This window comes from Meles meles, chromosome 1 (genome assembly GCF_922984935.1).
Source record: "Meles meles chromosome 1, mMelMel3.1 paternal haplotype, whole genome shotgun sequence".
NCBI classification, from domain to species: domain Eukaryota; kingdom Metazoa; phylum Chordata; class Mammalia; order Carnivora; family Mustelidae; genus Meles; species Meles meles.
Genome location: NC_060066.1, coordinates 175,168,094 through 175,191,889, shown reverse-complemented (window position 1 = coordinate 175,191,889; position 23,796 = coordinate 175,168,094). Strand labels below are relative to the sequence as shown.

At 38.0% G+C, this 23,796-nt stretch overlaps 1 protein-coding gene across 3 annotated transcripts; it reads left to right on the top strand.

Moving 5' to 3' along the window:
• Positions 1–1,019: 1,019 nt before the first annotated feature.
• BTF3L4 (basic transcription factor 3 like 4) lies at positions 1,020–23,027 on the top strand. Of its 3 annotated transcripts, none has more exons than XM_046022216.1 (6): positions 1,020–1,133; positions 4,746–4,812; positions 8,805–8,918; positions 20,737–20,938; positions 21,966–22,025; positions 22,568–23,027. In XM_046022216.1, exons 2-6 carry the CDS (start codon positions 4,759–4,761, stop codon positions 22,612–22,614), a joined length of 477 nt encoding a protein of 158 aa, XP_045878172.1. In that variant the 5' UTR covers positions 1,020–1,133; positions 4,746–4,758; the 3' UTR covers positions 22,615–23,027. The 3 variants fall into 3 exon arrangements, with proteins under 3 accessions (XP_045878172.1, XP_045878192.1, XP_045878182.1); XM_046022226.1 differs by lacking the exon at positions 1,020–1,133 and adding an exon at positions 4,469–4,487; XM_046022236.1 differs by lacking the exon at positions 4,746–4,812 and having other exon boundaries at positions 1,028–1,133.
• The last annotated feature ends 769 nt before the right edge of the window (positions 23,028–23,796 follow it).

Sequence of the window (23,796 nt, the reverse complement as noted above, 5' to 3'; positions counted from 1 at the left end):
AAAGGTGTAGATCACGTAGAAGGGTGTGGGAGTAGCTCTCCAGCGCGACCTGCTTTTCCTCGATTCTGGGTGTTCGGTCGGAAGACGGGGAGGGAAAAAGTGGAGGAGATAGCGGGGGTGGGGTGTGGGGCTCGGGAGAACCGTTGCTGGTTGCGTTGACCTGCAAGCGAGCCCCTCCCCCCAAGAACCGCTGCACTTAATATTCACAGAGCTAACTATTGATCGGTGAAGTCAGCAGTTCCCAACAGTGGGCGCGTTGCCATTGGCCTCCCCTATCTTGCTTTGCAAATTAAAAAAAAAAAGACTAGACAACCGGATTTCATTCTTAAGTTCCTGCCCGAGCCACGAGACCTGGCAAACCTGTTCTGCAGTGCATGGTCTTGGGCCTTAACAAGAACGCCCTCTTCCTGCTGGAGAAGCAGCGCTGGACTTATTTTTCCTTGCAGCCGCACTTCTTCCACTCAGGGATGATGCAAGCTCCGAGAAAACCAAAACTTCGGATCTCTTATTGCAAAACTGACCTAGCTCTTCGGGGAACCAGGACAAAAGTCACTGCAGGCCTTTAAAGCGTAAAGCTTTTCTGGTTAAATCTACTTGTCTAGTTGTTTTTAAACTTTCTGGGTTAATTATTTCTCAGTTTTGTTTGTTTGTTTGTTTTAAACAACAAGCACGTCAAAATTTCCCGTCTCCTCGCTCAGTGACTGGCTGAGTCTCCATACTAATGAGTCCGCACTAGTTGAGTCCGACAGTGCGGAGTTAATGCTTAGTGAAAGAGACGTGACAAAAGTACACACCCAAACGAAAATACACGCCTCTTTTTTATTAGGATCCCTACAAATTTGTAGGCACAGACACAATGGAATTCTCAGGAGACTGCAAGCTCCAGAATGCAGTGCGGCCACCTGCACCTGCTGCATTTCTATTGGGAGGCGCAGAGCAGCCTGGGTTTTGTAGTTCGTAAATGCGTTCCCCGGGATAGGCTGCTCCTGTGAGAGAGAGAGAGAGGCGGAGCTGCTTGTGTCACGTGGGCCCCGCTCCCGCCGCCGCTGTTGCCGTCGTCTTTCTCTGTCTCGACTGAGGCAGCCATCTTGCTCTTGCCGCGTGCTGTTGTTGGAGGACCCTCCCTGCTTCAGGTGAGACCCCCGGCGGTCCCGCCACTCCACGGCCATAGGCCGCTGCGCACGGTCTCCCCCCCGCCCTCTTCTTCCGACACCCGCCAACCACTCGGGCTGCCACTTCCGCCGTGGCGCGCCGAGTGGGGGCGGAGGCGGCTGGTTTGGCTTGTCGGTTACCGGCGGCGCAGCTGGGGGTCGGCACCTGAGGGAAGGTCCCCAGCACCACCGCTCCCTGTGGGGCCCGCGCTGTTGCCGCCCAGATTCAGTCCCAGGAGGCGGGTGGTCCCCCGCCTCTCTCCTGTTACTCTTTTTTAATTCACAACAACAATGCTGTGACAACAGCCTATCTGTTGTCGTCTTCTTTGATCCTCCCACTCTACAGATAGGGAAACTGAGGTTAGCAGCCCCTGGCCCCGAAGCGCTTGGGACTGAATTCCGTTGCAGCTCTCTTCACCTCGTAATGGCAGTATTTGTTTACAGTTCTGCTTCCCTCCCCGAGAAATTGCCTTGACCACCTCGATAGCCTCATCACACTGCCTGAAGCATAGTAGGCTGTCAGGAAATTGATTGACCGACGGGCACCCAGTTACACAGCTAGTGAATGGCGGTTTCAACTTCCGTTCCCACGTTCTTTCACTTACACTATAGCTGTCCCCTCGGGAGTGGTAACAATAGTTACCAGTTTTCGAGTATCTACCGTGAGGCATACCTGTGCTCGATAACTTAACCTTTAATCCTTAAAACAACCGTATGAGTTGTGTGGTGTTAAACCTTTTCTAATACAGAAGAAACACAAGTTCAGAAAGTAAAATACCTTTCCGAAGTCCTAAGTGGTAGAACCTTGATCCTTTTGATTCCAAAATTTGTGCCTCTCTTAGAGATACCCCACATAATAAAAAGTTAGGACTAAAGGTTGAAGTTATTTTATCCGTGTGTAAACATGATATGTAAACATGGTGAAAGTGCCTACCATAATGCTTAGAACTTAGGCACTCAATAAATACTGATTATAATCTCATTATTTACACCTTTCTTGAGTCCTTGAGTAAAGGATTAAACGATCCTAGGGTCCCCAAGGAAGAATTCAGTAATTTATGTTCTTAGGAAGTTACTTCTGCCTTTTGGGTCTAGGAAGTGACTTCTCCCTTTTGGACCCTCATTTCCAAATCTGTTAAATTAGGAGAGAGGTAAACTATTTTATTTGTTTACAATTTATTTCTACCCTACTGTTGCTTGCAGGTATTTGAGATGGCCTCACATACAAAACAGAAATAATGGGTATAATGAAGTAAAGGTTGATTGAGGAATAGGTAATTAAATCAAGTGATCTTTGAGGTCTAGTTTAGATTTTGAGCTTGGCATCTCATCTCTCATAGACTGAGTCCAATCCTCTTTACTACTTCAACTCCACACACCCCAACATGCTAGTGGACAAAGGACCACCTTTCTCCCTCCCCCTTCCCCCTTGAGTTTACAACTTCCCAAAAATGGTTTTTCTCTGAGATGAGTTTTGGGAACAAGTTTTCTGTTGTACTGATTACATAGAATGGAATCTGTTCTTTCATCTATACATTGATATAGAGTTAATTTTGGTTTTGCTTTTGTTTCAAACAAGTCAAGGCTCTTCATCTTGACTTCAGTCTCTTGTCTTCCATCTCTTCTCTTGGGGATTGGTACTTTAAAATGCAGGAAGAGTCTCAGAAGATTTACCGTGTCTAGTTTTAATATTTTCACTTAGCCCCTTTTTTGTAAAAAAATGTTTAGGTTAGTTCACTGTACTTTTGGGGCCACGTTCCTTTGGGGAAAGTGAATATTTGTCCTTTTCTGTGGATACTGAGTATAGACATTGGAATTTGCATCAGCAATTTTAAGTCTGGCTGAGTTGAGATTGTCACACACCTAAGCCTTCTGGTTTTGTATTCCTCCTGTAAAGGAGTTTTTAGCTGCTGAGCATTGTGATACAGTGATGAGCAGAGATTGAGGAATCATAAATTCTGAATGTTATTTGGGAACTGGACTTTATTTAGCCTTGAAGCATATATATACAGGTTACTGTTAAAGTCCAGTGTCAGAATACAGAATAGTTAGTGCTTATATAATCTTTGATTCTCTTTAATCTCTGAAAGACATTATCTTTGCATGTGAATGATAATTATAAAGCAGTTAGAGAATTGGCCGTAAAAGTTTTGATTCCCTCTCTCAAATCTTAGTAATAATCTGTTGGTCCACAGAACAAGTAAAACAAGATTTTTAACCTTGGCTTTTTTAAAGAATTGTTATTATTAAAGATTTTTATTTATTTATTTGAGAGAGAGAGGGAGAGAGAGCATGAGCAAGGGAGAAGCAGACTCCCCACTGAGGAGGGAGCCTAAAGCGGGGCTCAGTCCAGGGACCTGGGGATCATGACCTGAGCCAAAGGCAGACAATTAACCAGCTGAGTCACCCAGATGTCCCTTAACCTTGGCTTGTATTTGTTTATATAGTATGGAATGTTAAAACCCATTATAAACTTAAGAACTGTTTTCTTTAGTAGGAATATCACTGATCAGATTAGGATTTATGACTTTACAATTTTCTTAGAATTTTCAAAATTAAAATTAGCCTTAAAAAGCTTATATTTAAGAATTTCCTCCCCCCCAACACACAAAGATTTAGAATTAATGTAGCAGAGATGTTTTTATCAAATTGTGCAGTGAAGCATTTTACCGTGTATGCAGGAATATCTTGACAAGTGTGACACACTATATCAGTGCAAAATATTGAATGAACTCTGTGGAAAGGGCTGCTAAAGTGCTGAATGTCTGAAAAATCTGGCTCTCTTCCTGTTATTAACATACCATCTGACCTTGAATAAAAGATATGACTACCTTATATCTTGACAGCTAGACAGCCTATTGTTGAATTTCTTCTTTGTCCAGGTTTCTTCTGGGGGGGGGTCTATTTATGGTTACAAGGCTATATATGGTTCATTTATGATTTGGGAGGAAAACGTCTTCTTAAAGGTTGTGCTAATAACATTTGGTAACTGCTCTGCTGTAACAATCTCTGGGGGAAAAAACTGGCATATCTAGAGATTTTATAATTGGGTAGGTTTTACTGAATGCCAACGAAATGAATTTTGATGTGGTTTTTTTTTTTTTTTTTTAAGATTTTATTCATTATTTCAGAGAGAGAGCGCGCGCATGAGCAGGGGGGAGGGCAGAGGGAGAGGGAGAAGCAGGCTTCCCGCTGAGCAGGTAGCCTGACCTGCAGGCCTCCATCCCAGGACCCTGGGATCATGACCTGAGCTGAAGGCAGATGCTTAACCACTTAACCAACTGAGCCACCCAGGAGCCCCGTGAATTTTGTTTTTAAGGAGGCATCTTCAAATAGGTAACTTTGAGTCCCATTCTATTTTCTGTTCATATATTTGTCTCCCTTGCAGTCTTATTTAATTTTAGTTCTCTTAATATCTGGTTTATAAAGCTAGAACAGGTTATTAATACTTATTAAGAATATGGAGACATTATTAATATGATCATGATGGTGATGCATATTGCAAGCCTAGTGAGCGAGAAGGTACTGTTGCATAAACAGTTATTTTATTTTGGTAAAACAGTGACTTTAACAAATCTATTTTTCCCCCCCTAGATTTACCAACAGCATGAATCAAGAAAAGTTAGCCAAACTTCAGGCTCAGGTCCGGATAGGGGGCAAGGTGAGTGTGGCATAAGCAAAATTGAGAGGAAAATGTATTATTGCCAGATAGTAGTATTATTTTGGATTTGTGGTCATTGAAAATCTAAAATCTTTTATCAAGATCAAACCACATTCCAATTTGAAAATAACTTGTCTAGATTTAAAAGAGGTAACTAGAAAACTTCTCTGTCTGGTGGTGCAATGGAAATAGCCACCTTTGTTTGAATCCTCTTAACATCTGGTAGTTTTGTGACATGAACAAGTTATCTGACCTTGTTAGGCTTCCATCTTCCCATCTGCAGAACAGAAATAGATGCATCTGAGGATTAAAGTAATACTAATGAAATGCCGAACATGGTGTCTGGCACAGCGTGCATACTTAATAAATGACAGCTATTATTATGTTAGACTCATTTGCAGGGCATCGCAGATGTTGAGGTTACCTCATGACTGGATATACCTACTTCTACAGTTAGGTTTATTAGGTTTAACTGGAAATGCTCAAGCTGATTGTACGTTTTGTTCATTGGTAGGTTTTCCTCCCAAATTCCTGCCTGTTCTTCTGTGTTGGTCAATATGAGCACAGACATTCTTATTCCATGTACTTTGAAGCCTGAGGAAGAGTTCATCCTGAGAATCTTTGATTCCCTTCAGTTCTAGCCCCCAGCTCAAGGAGAGTACTCTGCCCTAAACAATCTTCGTAAAAGGGAAAGTGAGAATAGTACTCAGTTCAGACCTGGGAAGAGGGTAGGTAGGACACTTATGTAGTAGCTCTACTTTTCATTTACTATGATGATAACCATAGCTTCTAGGGATGGAGATAGAAGGGGAAGGGAAGACGTGACTTATACTTTCTCCTTCCATAGTGATACAGTTATAGGACTCTGGAGTCATATTAACACATTCATGTAACCAAAGTGGTCACATTGTAGCATTAAGTATAAGGTAATGAACCAATGCAAAAACTAGGGATATTCAGGAACCATAGAATGTACCTGGAGAGCTTGGGTCAACACTATTACATATTTTAAACCAGGTGGTAAGTAAAACTAGTTTACTGTGCACCTACTATGTGCCAAGCACATAGTAGAGAAACTAGTCAAGATTTTCTTCTCTTGACACAGCTTAGCTTGGAAGAGAGACATGCTCACAATTACACTACAGAATAGTAAATGTTAAAATGAGGTACAAGGTGCTCTTGCCTAGGAGGGACAAGGAAGTCATCACTGAGCTGAGATTTGGAGAACAAACAAGAATTTATCACTAGGTAGATAGGTGAGGCTAAGTGGGTAGAGGGAAAAGGGGATCGTCATTCTCATGCTTGCTAAGGCACTTAAGATGCTATGATAGCATGACACTTAATGGAATGGCTTGCTTTAGTTTGGTACAGTTAAGTTTAGACTATATAATGGATACAGAATGGTAGAAGATGAAACAACCAGGGAATTTGGGGTTGTATCATAGTCTTATATGCCATACTATGGAGTATGGAATTTTTTTTTTAAGATTTTATTTATTTCTTTTCTTTTTTTTTTTTTAAGATTTTATTTATTTATTTGACAGAGATTACAAGTAGGCAGAGAGAGGCAGGCAGAGAGAAAGACAGGGAAGCAGGCTCCCCGCTGAGCAGAGAGCCCGATGCGGGGCTTGATCCCAGTTCCCTGGGATCATGACTGAGCCGAAGGCAGAGGCTTTAACCCACTGAGCCACCCAGGCATGGCCAGGATGTTTTTTTTTTTTTAAGATTTATTTATTTGAGAGAGAGAGCATGAGAGGGGAGAGGGTCAGAGGGAGAAGTAGGCTCCCCGCTGAGCAGGGAGCCTGATTGGGGACTCTGTCCCAGGACTCCAGGATCATGACCTGAGCTGAAGGCAGTTGCCCAACCAACTGAGCCACCCTGGCACCCATGGAGTATAGGATTTTATGCTATAGGCAAGGGGCAACTATTGAAAGATTTTAAGAACAATCATTTTAGAAAGATAGGTGCTGGCAACATGGAGAAAGGAATGAAATGAAAGTTTGCCATAGAGGAGAACGGTTGAGAGACTGCTGCTTTGGTATTTGGCACACAAATTTGGGAGTTGGAATGACATAATTCATATGAAGAGGAATAAAGACTAGGTAGATGGTGGTACCCCCAGCTATAAAACTTAGGAAATATAGGAGGAAGTTTCATGGACTCAAGCTTTTAGACATGTCAAATTTGAGGTACCTGAGAATCATTTCATTTGAGGCATACAGCAAGCAGTTGAGCTGCCCCTGAGTTAGGAACATTTATCACATAAATGACCATCTGTGAAAATAGTCACCTATAGTCCATCCTTCAACAACTGGATTTTGTCACAACCTTTGCTGCTACTCACAGAACCCTCCAGCATTGCTGAGGCTGAAGCCCCTGCATACTTGCTATAAAGCTGATTCCCTGAGTACTTCAGGAGGTACCCAGAGATGGAAAACTCTCTTCCTTTCCTCCTTCCAGGTCTCAGAAAGATTTAGCCCTCAACACTTAGGCTTCTTTTGGTAATATTTTATTTCTGTTTTAGGTTATATTTTCTTTTAAATTGGTCCCGGAATTTAATGCATTATTTTAAATAGTTTTTCTTTTCTTTCTTATTTTTTTTTTTAAGATTTTACTTATTTATTTGGCAGAGATCACAAGCAGGCAGAGAGGCAGGCAGGGCAGGGTGGGGGTAGGTAGGCACCCTGCTGAGCAGAGAGCCCCACTTGGGGCTTGATCCCAGGACCCTGAGATCATGACCTGAGCCAAAGGCAGAGGCTTAACCCAATGAGCCACCCAGATGCCCCTTAAATAGTTTTTCAGTGGAAATATATATCTAAAGTTTCAAAGTATCCATTTAGAAATGAGCTCTTTCTGTCTCAGTGAATAGTATAATTGTCAAACTATTTGCTCAGGCCGATATTCTAAGCATCATTCTAGATTCCTTTTTTCCTCACATCCCATGTCCAATCCATCGGCATGTTGGTTCTTCAGAGAGTCTAAGCTCTCACCATCTCCACTGCCAGAACTCTCATCTCTCATCAAGACTACTGCAGTAGCTTCCTGATTGATCTCATTATAGTTCATTATCCACAGCAACTTTATTCATCTGTAAAAATCATAAATGAGATCAAATCATTCCCATGCTTAAGACCTTCGTATTGCAACTAGAATAAAATCCCAACTACTACTCATGGCATTCTAGCTACGTGATTTGGCCCTTTCCTATCTTTCTGGTTGCATTTTTCTCCTCCTTCCCCTTTGTTCACTCTGCCAAAAGCATGACTGACCTGTTTTCTCTCTGTAGAAACAATAGGTTCACTCTTGTTTCATTCTGCTTGTATCACTCTTCTCCTAGATCTTCCCATGGGTCTCAGCTCATAATGTCACCTCTTCAGAAGGTCCTCCCTGAGCAGTAAAGTACTGCTCTGCACCCACCCAATAAATACTCTTAATACTGTGTTGGGGTTTTTTGCCTTAATACCCGTATCCCATTTAAAGGGATCTAATTTGTTCATGTATTTATTGACTTTTCCATCCCACTGTAATGTATGCTCCTTGAAGTAAGAACTTGATGTTTTTCATTCCTAGATTCTAGGAATGTTGAACACTCAGTTGTAGGCATTTGATTCTTAATTATGTCAGAATCTTCAAAGTTTCAGAATATCTTTAGATTTAACTTTATTGTCGGGGTGGCAGGTACTATAAAAAAGCATTCTTTGTAATATTTGGAAGTTGTCATAAAACACAATTGTATTGTTTTATTATTGAAAACTTTTGAAACATGATATGTGGAAATGATAAATGGATATTGGAAAAAATAAGAACTGACTAGAACTCACCATCAAAAATCTGGGTTAGGCTAACACAACTCTGAGCAGTCTTCTTAGTCATTAGTATAAAGTCAGCAATTTCTTATGTGGGTTTTAATTAGAGTATTGGGAATAGGAAGACATGTGACTGCAGTTGCCAGATGCAAAGCATCCTAACACTTCTGTTTGGTTATTTTTCAGGGTACAGCTCGCAGAAAGAAGAAGGTGGTACATAGAACAGCTACAGCTGATGACAAAAAACTTCAGAGTTCTCTAAAAAAACTGGCTGTGAATAATATAGCTGGTATTGAAGAGGTATGGTCATTTTGTAAATGGTTAAATTATGTGAACAAATAGCACATTGATAGATAATTATCTACACTTCTCAGATAAAAAATATCAGCTTAGAAGAATCAGGTATAGTCAGTCACGTGTCTGAAGGACTAGGTGTTGAATTTGCTTATTGTATAAAAATGGATGATCGAATAAAATGATTTCAGTTGACAGATAAGGAATTCAGTCATCCTTTTCTGTCTCAAAGAATTTGGCATATGTGACAAAATTATGGAACTGCTTTTAAATTTTCATGTAAAATAAGTTATTTTTTCCCAATAATACAGAAATAAACTCCAAGATTTCTTCAAATAAGGTGGATTTTTTTTCCCTTTCTACTCAACAGTATCTTTTTATTACCTCAGTCAAGAAGCTCTAGTAATAGCTTTACATGGATTGGATTTCTTATTAGACCTTTTCTGGAAATTATTGGTTAAATTTTTTAAATCATCTCATTATATTTTGGTGATACTACTTTTCTCAAATATGAAGCCAAAGGATGTTATTTCAAAAGATATGCAAGAAAAATGATAACATCAGCTCTTTATGACCTGTTACCATCTAAATTCACGTCTACCTGATAATTCCACTTCTTTTTTTTTTTTTTTTTTTAAATTTATTTGACAGAGATCACAAGTAGGCAGAGAGGCAGGCAGAGAGAGAGGAGGAAGCAGGCTTCCTGCTGAGCAGAGAGCCCGATGTGGGGCTCGATCCCAGGACCCTGGGATCATGACCTGAGCCGAAGGCAGAGGCTTTAACCCACTGAGCCATCCAGACACCCCATGATAATTCCATTTCTGATAGTAACCAGTGTTTAAATTTTCACTGCCATAAATTAAATTGAATGTTTAAGTTAAATTATATTTAATATCATTACTATGTGTGGTACCACCTCACAGTTTTTAACAGATCATTCGTGCCCATGTGCTATAAAACAGATCGGAGATAATGTGGAGGCAAGGATCACTAATAAATAGCAGAGTACCAGAGAAGAGGCAGTGAAATGGCCACATGTTCCTCCTACTGTGCATATATGAATAAATATTAACACATCATTTAAGTCTGCTTTGTACTTTCAAAGTACTGATATACTGATAAAATGGTAGAAAATGTAAGACACATGTATCTTTTCTTCCTTTTAGCTTAATGTACCTGTGCATTCTTACTCTGATAAAGATAAGAACTTCATTTGCAAGTCTTGAAATTAAGCATTATATATGCATTTTTTCTTCTGAGCTATTGTAAGCTTTTATATATTTTTATTGACCTAAAATAATTCTCAGAGAGATCATGCTCTTTATCTGGGGTATATATGAGGAAAAAAACCTCTAAACCTCTCTTTTAAAAAATCCAAATAAATCTTGGTTTAAAAAAAAAGGAGTAAGTTGCAATAATAGACAATAACTCTGGTAATGTTAAACCTAAGCAACTTATAAGTGTTCTGGCCGTCTTACAACCGTGCATACATTTCTACTCTCTGACTCCCCCTCCCCCATCCCTGCCCTGCCACCTCAGCACTATTGACATTTTGAACCAGCTAGTTCTTTATTGTGGGAACTGTGGTGTGTATTGTAGGATGTTTAAGCAGCTTCCCTGGCCTCTCTACACACTAGATACCAGTAGCTCCACCACACACACACACACACACACACACACACACACACATCCCGCCGAGTTATGACGACCAAAAATGTCCTCAGACTTTTTCACATGCCCCCTAGGGAACAAAGTCATCCTTGGTTGAAAAACACCTCTTTAGAGAGAGGAAAAGTTTCTATTTATACTTCTTTGAAGTATAGATTTAACTATGTAATATCTCCAAGGGCATGTTTTTCTAAATGTTTGTTTTTGTTCAGATTTGGGACACTTTATGGTTATGGTTAATAAAACTCTTTGTGGTCAGATAGCATTAACTTTATAAATGTTTTTATAATAAGAAAACCAATCAGTTAACAGTCTTTGATCTTTTTATAATACAACCACATTTGTTACAGTGCATTGCTGAAGTGATGGTATTTTTGTAGTTGAAATTTTTCTAATAAAGTAATGATAGTCAGTACTTGGTGGACATCTACTGTGTGCCAAGCATTTTGCCAAGGACTTGCTAGATAGTAATTCATAAGTTATTATTCATAGTCTCTGTCCTTTGGAGCTTACAGTCTAGTGGGGAAATTAATTAGATAACGAGACAAACATGTATTATCCCATTTCAGATTCACTATATCTCTTTGAGTCAGTTGTTACTGGCTACGGAGAAGAAAGCTGAGACAGAATTAGGTACCTGCCCAAGATCACTTAGCTAGTAAGTGTTAGAGTCTAAGTGTTAAAACCGAGTTCATTCTTTTTGTCAGTTTTATCCTGCTTTTGGTCTTTTCAGTTGCACTTTCTTACATCCTCTCTAGGCCTTTTCCTCTCCTCCTGCTCCCCTCTTTATCCCTCAAACCTCCCCCACCACCAGAGAAGGAAAGTATCTGCCTTATACCCTGTATTATTGAACACCTACCATGCAGAATTAGTTACACCATTATATATAAAAGAAATCCCTATCAGTATTTCCAAAGACATGGATGTTTCTCTTTTTTCAGGTCTTAATGCAGGCATTATTTCTCCCAGAAGTCTTCCTGGTAGCACACTTACACATTTGTGTAAAGAAGGGTCAGATGTTTTTCCTTTGTGCCTTCATAATGTCCTGTATTTATTTTATTACAGCATTTATTAAACTGTGGTGTGAATTCCTTTTTGTAGCTGCTACTGATGGCAATTCTAGCTTTTTGAGGAGTCATAGCACAGAAAATTAATGCTACCGGGGTGCCTAGGTGGCCCAGTTGGCTAAATGTCTGACTTCAGGCCCTGGATCGTGAAGAGTCCTGGGATCATGCTCAGTGAGGAGTCTGTTTGCCCCTCTTCCTGCTCCTTCTGTCTCTGTCACTGTCTGTCTCTCTCCCTCTCTCTCTCCTTCCCTCCCAAATAAATCTTAAAAAAAAGAAAATTAGTGCTACATAATAAGCACATACACACACTCATTGTACCCCAACCCTGTGTGTATGATGTTTTCCAGCCTTCACAGACTAATTAAAGAGAAATATGCATAAAGATAATCAACAGTGTAGGTAATAGCTATAAAATTTCTGAATATTTGAAGCTAAGATGGGAGGGACTTTTACTTTTTTCCTTCTTTCCCTCTTTCTAAAATTGGTTTTTTGAGAGCTAAGATACTTGTACTTTATATAACACTTGGCAGATTTTGTGTAGGAATATCTAGTATACTATATATAACCTAGTTTGCCTCAAACATTATGTTTGTGTTACTAAGTTTAACGTAGAGTTTTTTTCAAAAAATTTTTTAAAGAAAATGATGACACACATTTGGTTTAAAAACAGCTCTTGGAATGAGAAAAGAAACTACTGCATTAAATGTAAACATGAAAAGATGTACAGAAGTTTTCAGAAACACTAAGATGTGAAAAAAATATATCAGAATAGAAGAAACACATTAATTATAATTTTGTCATCTTCTATTTGGAATGTCTGAAACTTGTTTCAGAGTGCCGAACTCTGGGGCACCTGGCTGGCTCAGTCAGTAGAGCAGGAAACTCTTGATCTTGGGGTCATGAGTTTGAGCCCCATGTTGGGTATAGAGTTTACTTAAAAAAAAAAAAAAAAGTCCTGACCTTTGAGGAAAGTACTCTTTCTGTTTTTCAGCCCTTTTAGAAAAGCAGATAAAAACTTTCAAAAAGAGAAGACACCATTGCCATTCTTGTAAAGACACCATTGCCATTCTTGTAAAACAAAAAATAATATTACTGTGTTTTCTGTACTTAGGCCTTCAAAACATCAAACAAATAGAAAGTATTCAGTTTGGTGGGTGGGGAACAGGGAAATCAGTGATGGATTGCAAAAATTCACGGAATGTACTTCTGCCAAGTAAAGTTCTAATCTTACTTTCTAAGTTGTTGGTATTAGTGATTTTTTTTCCCTCTCCCAAAGTTTAATTTATGTACTCTTTAGAAACTTTAAAAAACTGAAGGATTATTTGGATTAAGACAAGCTTCTCTGGTCTTTGATGTATTCATTAGTTTATTGATTTGGTATAATAAATTATAAGTCATAGATTTCTTTTACATGTTACCGAAGACAGAGAAATGCAAAGCTATCAAAAAGTAAGGGTACTAGGCGAACCATAAGTGACTATGGACTCTGAAAAACAACCTGAGGGTTTTGAAGGGTCAGGGGTGGGAGGTTGGGGGAACAGGTGGTGGGTAATGGGGAGGGCACGTTTTGCATGGAGCACTGGGTGTTGTGCAAAAAGAATGAATACTGTTACGCTGAAAAAATAAATAAAATGGGGAAAAAAAAAAAAAGTAAGGGTACTGGAGTGTCAGAGACTGTTTCATACAAAAGCCTAGGTTTTATGAGGGAATTCCTAGGCAGACCCCAGAAGATTTATAATCCAAAATTCCAAAATCCAAATTTATAATCTAAATTTCTAAAAATGTTTTATATGCTATAACATTTGAAGGTATTTGGATGTGCTTCTTATTTGGTAATCTAGTTGAATAAGCGACCATGCTGTTACCTGTCTTTACCTGATAACATAAATCTGTCAACAGTGGGATCTGTTCTATTTCTCAGAAGTGATTAATTTTATCAAATTTATTTGATAAGCAATGTCATCAAAAATTGGAATCTCTGATCCATATGGCCTAGTTGCTTCATAGAGTTTTATATTCAGAGGGCATCTTCTATTGTAACTAGGATAAAATTCTGCCTTTGGAACTTTTCCTTTATTTCCAGATCTGATTAATTCACCCCTTTTTTCTGCTTCCATTGCCCTTAGCTTAAGTTGCTCTGCTGTAATACATTTATTACTGACAACCTCATATTGTGGGGTATAATGGTTACTTATTAACCAAATAGTCTTTTTTTCAGATTATAAGAACTGGATAGCAGGAACCATGTTTATTCATTATAGTCTGTAGCATGCTGACTCTCATGATGAGTTTATTTGGGGCCTATTAAGTTTAAGGGATACTGATTATTTGAGATGGAATTGTTCTCAAGAAGTTAGACATTGGGGTGCCTGGCTGGCTTATTCAGTGGCACATACAACTCAATGTTAGGATTGTGAGTTTAAGCCCCATGTTAGGCATAGAGATTACTTATTTAAAAAAAAAAAAGTTCAGGAAAACAGGGCTGAGAATGTAAATTTTATAATTGTCCTCTTAAGTTTTACTGTTTATATTTTCCTTTTCCTGGTTTTTATTTTTCCTGAACCACTTATACCAGAAGGAGGACCTTGGTTAACCCTTAACCACAATTCTTTCTTCTTCCAACCAGACAGAGCCTCAGGTGCCAATGTGTGGACAGCTCTGAGTACAGGAGAGTAAAAGGGAAATACCATGTCCCACTTACCTTATCCCATCATAGCAGCCTTACTTTTTCTTTTAAGATCCTGATTTTGGGGGGTTTTGTTTTTTTGCTATTTTTTTATTGTAATAAATATATGCAGCATAAAATTTGTCATTTTAACCATTTTCAAGTACAATTCAATAGTACTATATTTACAATGTTGTGCAACCACAACTATTATCTATTTCCAAAAAATATTTTTTTTTAATTTTTCTTAAGATTTTATTTATTTACTTGACAGAACACAAGCAGGGAGAGCAGCAGGCAGAGGGAGAGGGACAAGCAGGCTCCCCACTGAAGAGAAAGTCCAACGCTTGGACTTAATCCCAGGACCCTGGGATCATGACCTAAGCTGAAGGCGGACACTTAACTGACTGAGACAACCCAGGTGCCCCTATTTCCAAAATTTTTTATCATCCCAAACCAAAACTCTATATCTGTTAAGCAGTAACTTTTCATCTTTTCATTCCTCCTTCCCCAACTCGATAGCCTGTAACCTACTCTTTGTCTCTGTGGATTTGCCTGTTGTAACTATTTCGTGTAATACAATATTTGTTTTGTGTCTAGCATACTTCATTTAGCATAATGTTTTCAAGGTTCATCCATGTTTTAGCATGTATCAGAACTTCACTCCTTTTATAGCTGAATAATATTCCATCGTATGGATAATACCACATTTATCCATTCATCTGTTGATGAACATTTTCTGTTTTTAAAATAGCTTCCCCCTTCCAATATAAAAATATTTTGTTGTCGGGGTGCCTGGGTGGCTCAGTTGGTTGAGCCTCTGACTCTTGGTTTCAGCTTAGGTCATGATCGCAGAGTGATGGAATCAAGCCCAGTGTCGGGCTCCATGCTCAGCATGGAGTCTGCTTGAGATTCTTTCCCTCTCCCCTTCTGGTCTTTCCCCTGCTCACACATTTGCAGTCTCTCTCTCTCTCTCTCTGTCTCTCTCTTAAATAAACAAACAAAAAAACAAATAAAATCCTTAAAAATATATATATTGTCATTATAGCAAGTTATGGGTATACAGAAGATAAGATACTAACATTTGATCATAATCCCAATTACCCAGAAACAACTACTACTAGTTTTGTATTTCTTTCCTGTCTTTAGATGCATGTACTTTTAAATGTTTCAGACTGTAGCTAGATGCACATTTGGAATTTTTTCCCCCAAATAGCATTATATTATGAAAATTGTTTTATATCACTAAAAAACTCTTCTTGCGGCACCTGGGTGGTACAGTCAGTTAAACATCCAACTCTTGGTTTTGGCTCAGGCCATGATATCAGTGTCATGAGATCAAGTCCCATGTGGGGCTTCAGACTCAGCATGAGGTCTGTTTTGGATTCTCTCTCCCTCTTCTTCTGCCCCTCCTGTTCATGCTCTCTCGCTCTCTGTCTCTAAAATAAATACATAAATCTTAAAAAAACAAAACAACAAACAAAAAACCTTCTTAATCAACAGTGTAGATGTCTGTATATATTCCAATGGATATACCATAATTTAACATTTCTTAATTTATAATACATTATGATGCTTTGATAATAAAAGAATCACATGTTTGGTTTCAATATACGTAATATGTATCTTTATCTCTGATTTCCTTCAGAGAGATTCTTGGAAATATAGTTACTGGGTGAATGAGCATGAACATTTTAGAATTCTTCATGTTGCCAAATTGCTTTTCAAATAGTTTGTGCCATTTTATACTATCTATAGCATAGCTGTGAAGAATCCATCTCATCAGACTCTTGCCTCCAGAGCATAAGAGAAAATGATCCCAGCATATTGTATAGTTTAATTATAGCTCTTGGCTTTAGCTCATATCAACAATAATAGATTATGTTCATACTAGCCTTCAGAAATAAGCAGGTGCTGAGCTTAAAAGGACTGATTATGAAAGATACTTATGGAAGTATGCACCAAGGCCATAATTTTCAAACTTTTACCTCCCTTAGCCTCACAAAACCACAGACGCTATGTCCTTTTTTCTTAAAATGTCTATTATTTCACCCCATTAAGATACAGGAGTAAGGCAATAAAAGGTGAATTTCCTGATAAACATTTAAATGCCATTACAGGGGCAGCTAGCTGGTTCAGTTGGTAGAGCATATAACTCTTGATCCTCGGGGTTGTGAGTTCAAGCCCCATGTTGGGTGTGGAGATTATTTAAATATGCAGTCTTTTAAAAATAAGTAGATAAATAAATGCCACTTCATAAAGGAAGGAGTAGCAGTAAAACTTGATTTTTAAGACAACTGTCAATTCTCAAAACTGCAGCTAGCCAGCCTAGTGGGGACTTGGATACCAAAAAAATCACATGGAAGAATTTAAACTTCCTCTGTGAACTGAGAGGGCAGTTACCAGCAAGAACTGTAGAGTCAGTGGTAAATTTGTGAGCCTCCCAGAGCCATAAAAACATATTGCTGTGTAGGATTAAAGCACACATCAGATTTACCAGATAGAAGGTTGCTGTGATAATATATGTGACCTCCTTAGAGGTCAGCCTTTGCTGGTTTTGATAACAGCATAATGGGGCTACCCAGCACTTGCCAAGAATGACTTAAAATGCTCCTGAATGCTGTAGGGCATTCAGGCTGATTCTGAAAAGTCTGAACAATAAGAAAAGTCAAGGCTAAGATATAGCTCAGGAGGTTCTGAGCATCTTCATTAAGAGAACTACTGGAACTATTTCTAAATTTGAGATGACCCTTTAGCATTTGGAGAGTTGAAGTCTGACAGCATCCAAGATTTTAAAATAAATTGTATTTGAGGTGTCCCATTCATTTGGCACATTTGAGTGACTATTATGTACTGGACACTTGGGGGCATACTATGTCTAGTAAGGCATGGTCTCTGATCAGAAGGTGTTCACCTTCTAATAAATCCAAAGACTTGCAAACACAATTACACTACAAGATAATTCCATATAATTGCAATACCCATGAGGTACAGGAAGTGCATAAACAATCCTAAATTTTTAAAGAGAAACAAGCATCTGATCCAAGTCTTGGATTAAACAGGAATTTGTAACGTGGAAAAGCTGAAAAGGATTCTTCTAAACAGTGAAAACAGCATATGTAAATGTAGTAGGCATGCAAGACAATATTTTTGATAACTACAAAACATGTCAGTATTATTCAAGCAAAAAATAAGAGCAAGGGCATCTGGTGGTGTGCACTAGGGTCTCAAAAATGCTACTTCCTCCATTGCTCAAGTAGCATGCTTTACCTTCAGCTACCTGTTAAAGTGTAAAAAACATTTTGATATAAAAGGGTTATTTGATTGGGAAAGGACCTGAGCTGGTACAGTAGCTAGTTTAATAGTCTTTGTTTCCTTGTGTGCTCCTTTTTTTAAAAATTTATTTTATTTTATTTATTTGACAGAGAGAAATCACAACTAGGCAGAGAGGCAGGCAGAGAGAGAGGAGGAAGCAGGCTCCCTACGGAGCAGAGAGCCAGATGCGGGGCTCAATCCCAGGACCCTGGGATCATGACCTGAGCCGAAGGCAGAGGCTTTAACCCACTGAGCCACCCAGGCGCCCCTTGTGTGCTCCTTATTTTTATATGTATGTAGATTGTACCACTTATGTGGACCACAAAGCAGTAAAATCACTAGAAAAAGTGAAGTCTTCATATCAAATGCATACAGTTTGCTTTGTGAATTTAACAAGTTCCTTATCCCTTCTTTTGGTTTTGCTTTGTGAATTTAACAAGTTCCTTATCCCTTCTTTTGGTGGGGAAAGTGTCTAACTGATCTTGCTCAGCCCAACAATTCATCCTTTGATAGTCTAATAGCTTGCATCTAGGACCCTTATATAACCATGTTATTTGCTCAGTAGAGAGGAAGGAATGGTAGAAATAAAATATTCTAGCCTTTAACTTCTAAAACTTAATTCTCAATTCGAAAATTAACTAAACTCTCCACCCCTTTTTGGACCTTTTTATTCACAGAGCTACAACTTTTGTGCAACCCTATTTAAAACAACCATATTTAAATTTATTTCTATTTCACAGCCTTAGATGGAATTCATCCTGTTTTTCACACTAAACTCAATTTAAACTACAAAGACCTTTATCAGGTTGTAAAATAAGACCTAACATTTAGCCTTTGGTAAAGAAGCTTAAACACAAGAAAATTCACGATTTGGCGGGGGCTGGGGCTTCTTACTTGTTTTGTAGCCAGTAAGATATATATTATGTATATATCTGTGTTGCATTTTTTTGCATTCTCCATTTAGCCTGTATTTTGAGATAATTATCTGGCAAGCTTTCACGAGGCCACAGAATTGAATTTTTGTAGGGAAATAAACATTTTTAAGAATGAGGAAGGGGGCGCCTGGGTGGCTCAGTGGGTTAAGCCTCTGCCTTCGGCTCGGGTCGTGATCTCAGGGTCCTGGGATCGAGCCCCATATCGGGCTCTCTGCTTGGCGGGGAGCCTGCTTCCTCCCCTCTCTGGCTGCTGCTCTGCCTGCTTGTAATCTCTCTCTCTCTCTCTGTAAAAAAGAAAAAAAAAAAAAAAAAAAAAAAAAAAAGAATGAGGAAGGAAACTAAACAGAAATTTGGGGACCCACATTCAAGTTCTAGGTTTGCATGTAACTAGCTATTTGTCCTTGGATATGTTGCTTAAACAAGAGCTTTTGTCTTTAGTATTTATTTCTTTAAAAGGGATTTGAACTAGAAAACCTCTAAGTTCAACAAATACATGGCCTGACTTTTGGACCAATATTGATTTCAAATCTCTTGTGATTTTAACATTTATAAATAATAAATATCTCAGATTCTAATATTTTAGACTCTTTTCATTCCTAAATGTATTTTAGAGATTTGGTCTTAATTTAGAATATAGAATCCTACCATATCTTTATTCTTTTCCCATATTAGGATAGATGCAGAACATTCCATTCCATATCCACTATGCCACCTCCTTCTCAAGTCCTTCCTCTTCCAAATTTTCAGCCACTTTATTGTTAAACTTTTCTACTTAAACTATAATTATCTTCAGAACTATATAATTTCTCTTTCCCTAAGTCAGTATAAATTGTTTTTAACTCACAATGGTATTTGTTCAGAACAGCTGGATTGAATACTTACTGTGTGTAATATGTATAATAGAACCTTAAGTAAAATACGGATAGAGGGAATGGTATAGAATTCAGATAGTGATTTTTGTCAGAGAAACCTAGGAAATTATTTGCAGATCTTAGTTACAATTTTTTCCAGAGGATTTGCCTTCTTTCTCTGTGTTCCAGGTGTTGCCTGAAATTTAGAAGCCCTTTGTTCCCCTCCTTTCTGGTGCTATCAGTGGTGGTGATCACCTACTTCCACTGACCATGGAGAACACAGCATCTCTGCTTGATTTTGACAAGGGCAGTTTTTGGATGGATCATGAAATACTTCTATAGTAGCCAAGAGTTAACTCTCCTAACCTTTTTCTATAATAAGCATGTTACCATCAAGGTAACTTACACAATGGAATCAACTACTAGTGGAATCACATGATTTAAACATTTAACTTTAGGCAAATTCAGCTTTACTAAAACATAATAAGAAAGTGCATGAGTGAGAGAGAAAAATAATCTTTTAAATAGCACATGTTTAACCTTCCTTTTCAGGCAGTGGATAAAATTGAATCTGAAACAGTCAATTCATGTGGTGAAAACTACCAAAAGAATGTGAGGATGATTTTAAAGGTTTCCCAGTGATTGATGAAGCATGTTCAGGTGGCCAGGCAAGTGGGTTGGAGAGCCTCTTTGACATTTACAAGGCTTATTGAAGGTTGTTGAGAAGCTATACGTAAGAGTTAAAGGAACTAACAAAATCTTTTATAAAGAATGACATGAGGAGAACAAACTGAAATTTTTGTAAATGTACTAAGTGTTCATAAGAATGAAACATCTGGTTAAATTTCTGAGTGTTCTTTATGGATTTTCAGTGGTTATTTTTTACCATACACTATTACCCTTTACATTGTGTCACCTAAGAAAGATGCTGTCCCACCCACCAAATGTACCAATTTAGTTCAGTGGTGTAAATCGGGTAAGACAATGGGTAATTTTATTAAGAAGCCAGTTCTTAGCTGATAATTCCATTATTTTCAAAATATGGCATGAACTTCTTTCTCGTAGTAGCAAAAGTCTTTGAATTTAAAATCTAGATTCTGTAATAAAATGTTTCTTGACGATCCTAGTAATTCGTGCCATCTACACCATTTACTTTGTTGCTGCTAGGGTCTTTTTCCACCCGTATCTACTGCTTAAACAGTCACTACCTTGGGATTGTTTTTAAAAACAAAAACACCATAATTGGCTGAGTTGTTATTTAAACAGATATTGTTTTAGTTGTACCAGATATGTGAAGTATATTTTTCTTCTATGATCATACAGGTGAACATGATTAAAGATGATGGGACAGTTATTCATTTCAACAATCCCAAAGTCCAAGCTTCCCTTTCTGCTAACACCTTTGCAATTACTGGTCATGCAGAAGCCAAACCAATCACAGAAATGCTTCCTGGAATATTAAGTCAGCTTGGTGCTGACAGCTTAACAAGTCTTAGGAAGTTAGCTGAACAGTTCCCACGGCAAGGTAGGTATTTCCATTAGGTATTCTTCCTTCGCTGTAATCTAAAGAACCTAATGAGTTAAAAGGTCCATTTTATACTGGAAGGATTTATTTGTATGTAAATTTTACTTTTACATACAAAATGTTGCTCATATGCTTCATAAATTTTTGAATTTGTTTCTTTAATAATTGTGCAGTGTAGCTTATAGAATATATGAATACATTTTAGTAATAGAGTTGAGGTAATTACCTAAAAGATCTGTAGACCACATTTTACAGACAGCATTTAATATTCACTCTTTTTTTTTTTAAAGATTTTATTTATTATTTGACGGAGACACAGCAAGATAGGGAACACAAGCAGGGGGAGTGGAAGAGGGAGAAGCAGGCTTCCTGCTGAGCAGAGAGCCCAATGCAGCCCGGATCCCAGGACTCTGGGATCATGACCTGAGCCAAAGGCAGAGGCCCAACGACTGACCCACGCAGGCGCCCCTGATACTCACTTCTGACTAATTGCAAGAAGAAGATACTGTTATGAGAGAACTGTATTTTGTTTAATATTGTTGATTGAACTACAGGCACAGCAACTATAAGTTCTGAATTTCCACAGTAGCCCTGGTTTCAGATGTCTTGTCACCCCTCAAAATCTAAGAGCCTTTTATATCAGTGCCCATACTATACGGCTGAATACTTCCTTATATCAGAAGAGATGGAAAGTCTTGAATATGGATTTTTTATTTTAAGCATATGGAATTTATAAAATAAATTAACTGTAGTGTCTTTTTATTCCAGCCATCAGAATTATTTCATTTTCCAAATAAATTTTACCTCACTGCCCGTTGATACTGCCAGCTGTTTTTAGTATATACTTAATGAAGTTAAAGTGTTACTGATTTTAGTGTTAAGTAAAAAATATGGTATTAGGTCAGACAATCTTTTTAGCTTTTTCTGAACAACTATTAAAAGATTTAGACAGGAGAAAAGAATAAACATTACAAGTGTTCTATTAAAGGCCTTTGTTCTTAAGAACTAATTCTAAAATGTTTTGTAGTGTTGGATAGCAAAGCACCAAAACCAGAAGACATTGATGAAGAGGATGATGATGTTCCAGGTAAGTGACATTTCCTTAGCACTAAGATTTTTAGCAGCCTGTTTATCTCATTTAATTCATTTTATAGTAACTTTCAGTTTTTGTTGATGGTGAACTCGTGAATTTAAATTGATTCACAATAGTATGGATACAATCTAATGAAAAAGAATAAAAGTCTTCCCATTTAGAATTTAGAATCAGAAATTGTCACAAAAGCTCTGCTGCCTGCATTTGTTAAATTAGAATCACAGTGATTTTAAATTTGCATAGTTATTGTTACATGATTTCCATGGGAATTGTGATTGACATGAAAATGCTGTTCATCTGAGTTTGCTCAGACAAAAAAAGGACTAACATTTCATTAGGATTAGTGTTTTAAAAGCAGATAAATGAAGCATTATTAGTGAAATGCCACCAGTTCATTTCTTCTTCTTGTCTTCTATGTTTTCAGGCTAATTTTAATAGCCACAGTTTGGTTTTTATTAGGGTTAGAAGTTAGGAATTCCATTTACCTCTTTTTCTTCTTTTGTATCTTTAACTCATTTACTTTTTTTCCCCCCCAGATCTCGTAGAAAATTTTGATGAGGCATCAAAGAATGAAGCTAACTAAAATTTTTTCTGGAGTTTGGAAGCTGGCATGGACTAGATTTAACAAATCAGCTATGTGGTTCCAAAGTTTTACAGACATGGAGAACATCAACTGTTACTAGTTCAGTAATATAAATATTTTGTATATTGATAATGCTGTTTGTTCAGCATTTTTCGGTCATTTGATTTTGCATTTTGCACTTCCTCCCAGGATCTATTCTTTTGGTCAAAATACGAAGTATTGGTGCAGTTTGAGGGTGTTTTGGTGTTTGAGTCTCAGTTTCCTGTTTTGTTTTTTGTTGGGGTATTTTTGGTGTGTGTGTATGTGTATGTATGCGTGTGGGTATGTGTGTATACAGTGGAGAGCAAATTGGAAAACAGTTCTATTTATCCTCCTCCTTCCCCCAGTAGAAAATAAAACATATCTTTACATTTGTTACTTTTTATTTTTTTCTAATAATGCACAGAATTAGAAAAGTGAGTACCTTGGATTTCAGATCTGAGGAGATTTTGCCCTTGGAAGTTTGGTTTTAATTTGCTTTGTTAACATATTTTTTATACATTTCTCTGCGTTTAAAATGTCTTCAGATATTTTGTCACCAGCTCTATGTTGGTATAGTGGGTAGCATATCTTTGGTACATTGCCTTAGATTCACTTACCTAGTCAGACCCAGAAGATTTTCTTCTAGCTTTCTTCCTAAATCCCTTTTCTCTCTCCTTTTGGTCTCCTGGTGCCCTGGTCAGCCTTTGATAATGCTCTTCCTCATCTTCTATCTAGCCTGAGAAGGATGTTCTCCGTATAGAGTTAAGTGAGTGCCTAATCCCTCTTTTGGTAAGACATTTTTCCCTCATCCTGAGGAACAACAGCTCCATCTTCCAACTTTTTATTTTCTCCCTGATTTTATAGTTTGGTAGATTTCAAACTGGAATAGCTAGCATGTGCTTGCTAAATAATTTTATGCCAGCCTTATCCTCTATACTAGCTGTTCTTAATAGCTGGTGCAAAAATGCCTGTTTCAAAAAAAAAAAAAAAAATGCCTGTTACATTCAGCAAGGTTAAAATTAGGAATGTCCTTTTGAGTCAGAAAAAGATGGCCATAGACTCATTCCCCAGCACAAATAGTCATTCTATGAAATGGTACTGGCCCCAGGAGGATTTCGTCAACCACTCTCCTAACTCTTGGTCTTGAACCTACCTCTGGAT

Excerpts from the sequence above, each read along its gene's own strand:
- BTF3L4 (XM_046022216.1), top strand. The coding sequence starts at position 4,759 with ATGAATCAAGAAAAGTTAGCCAAACTTCAGGCTCAGGTCCGGATAGGG. Across the intron at positions 4,813-8,804 it reads AGGTCCGGATAGGGGGCAAG|GGTACAGCTCGCAGAAAGAA; the intron begins GTGAGTGTGGCA and ends GTTATTTTTCAG. Across the intron at positions 8,919-20,736 it reads ATATAGCTGGTATTGAAGAG|GTGAACATGATTAAAGATGA; the intron begins GTATGGTCATTT and ends ATGATCATACAG.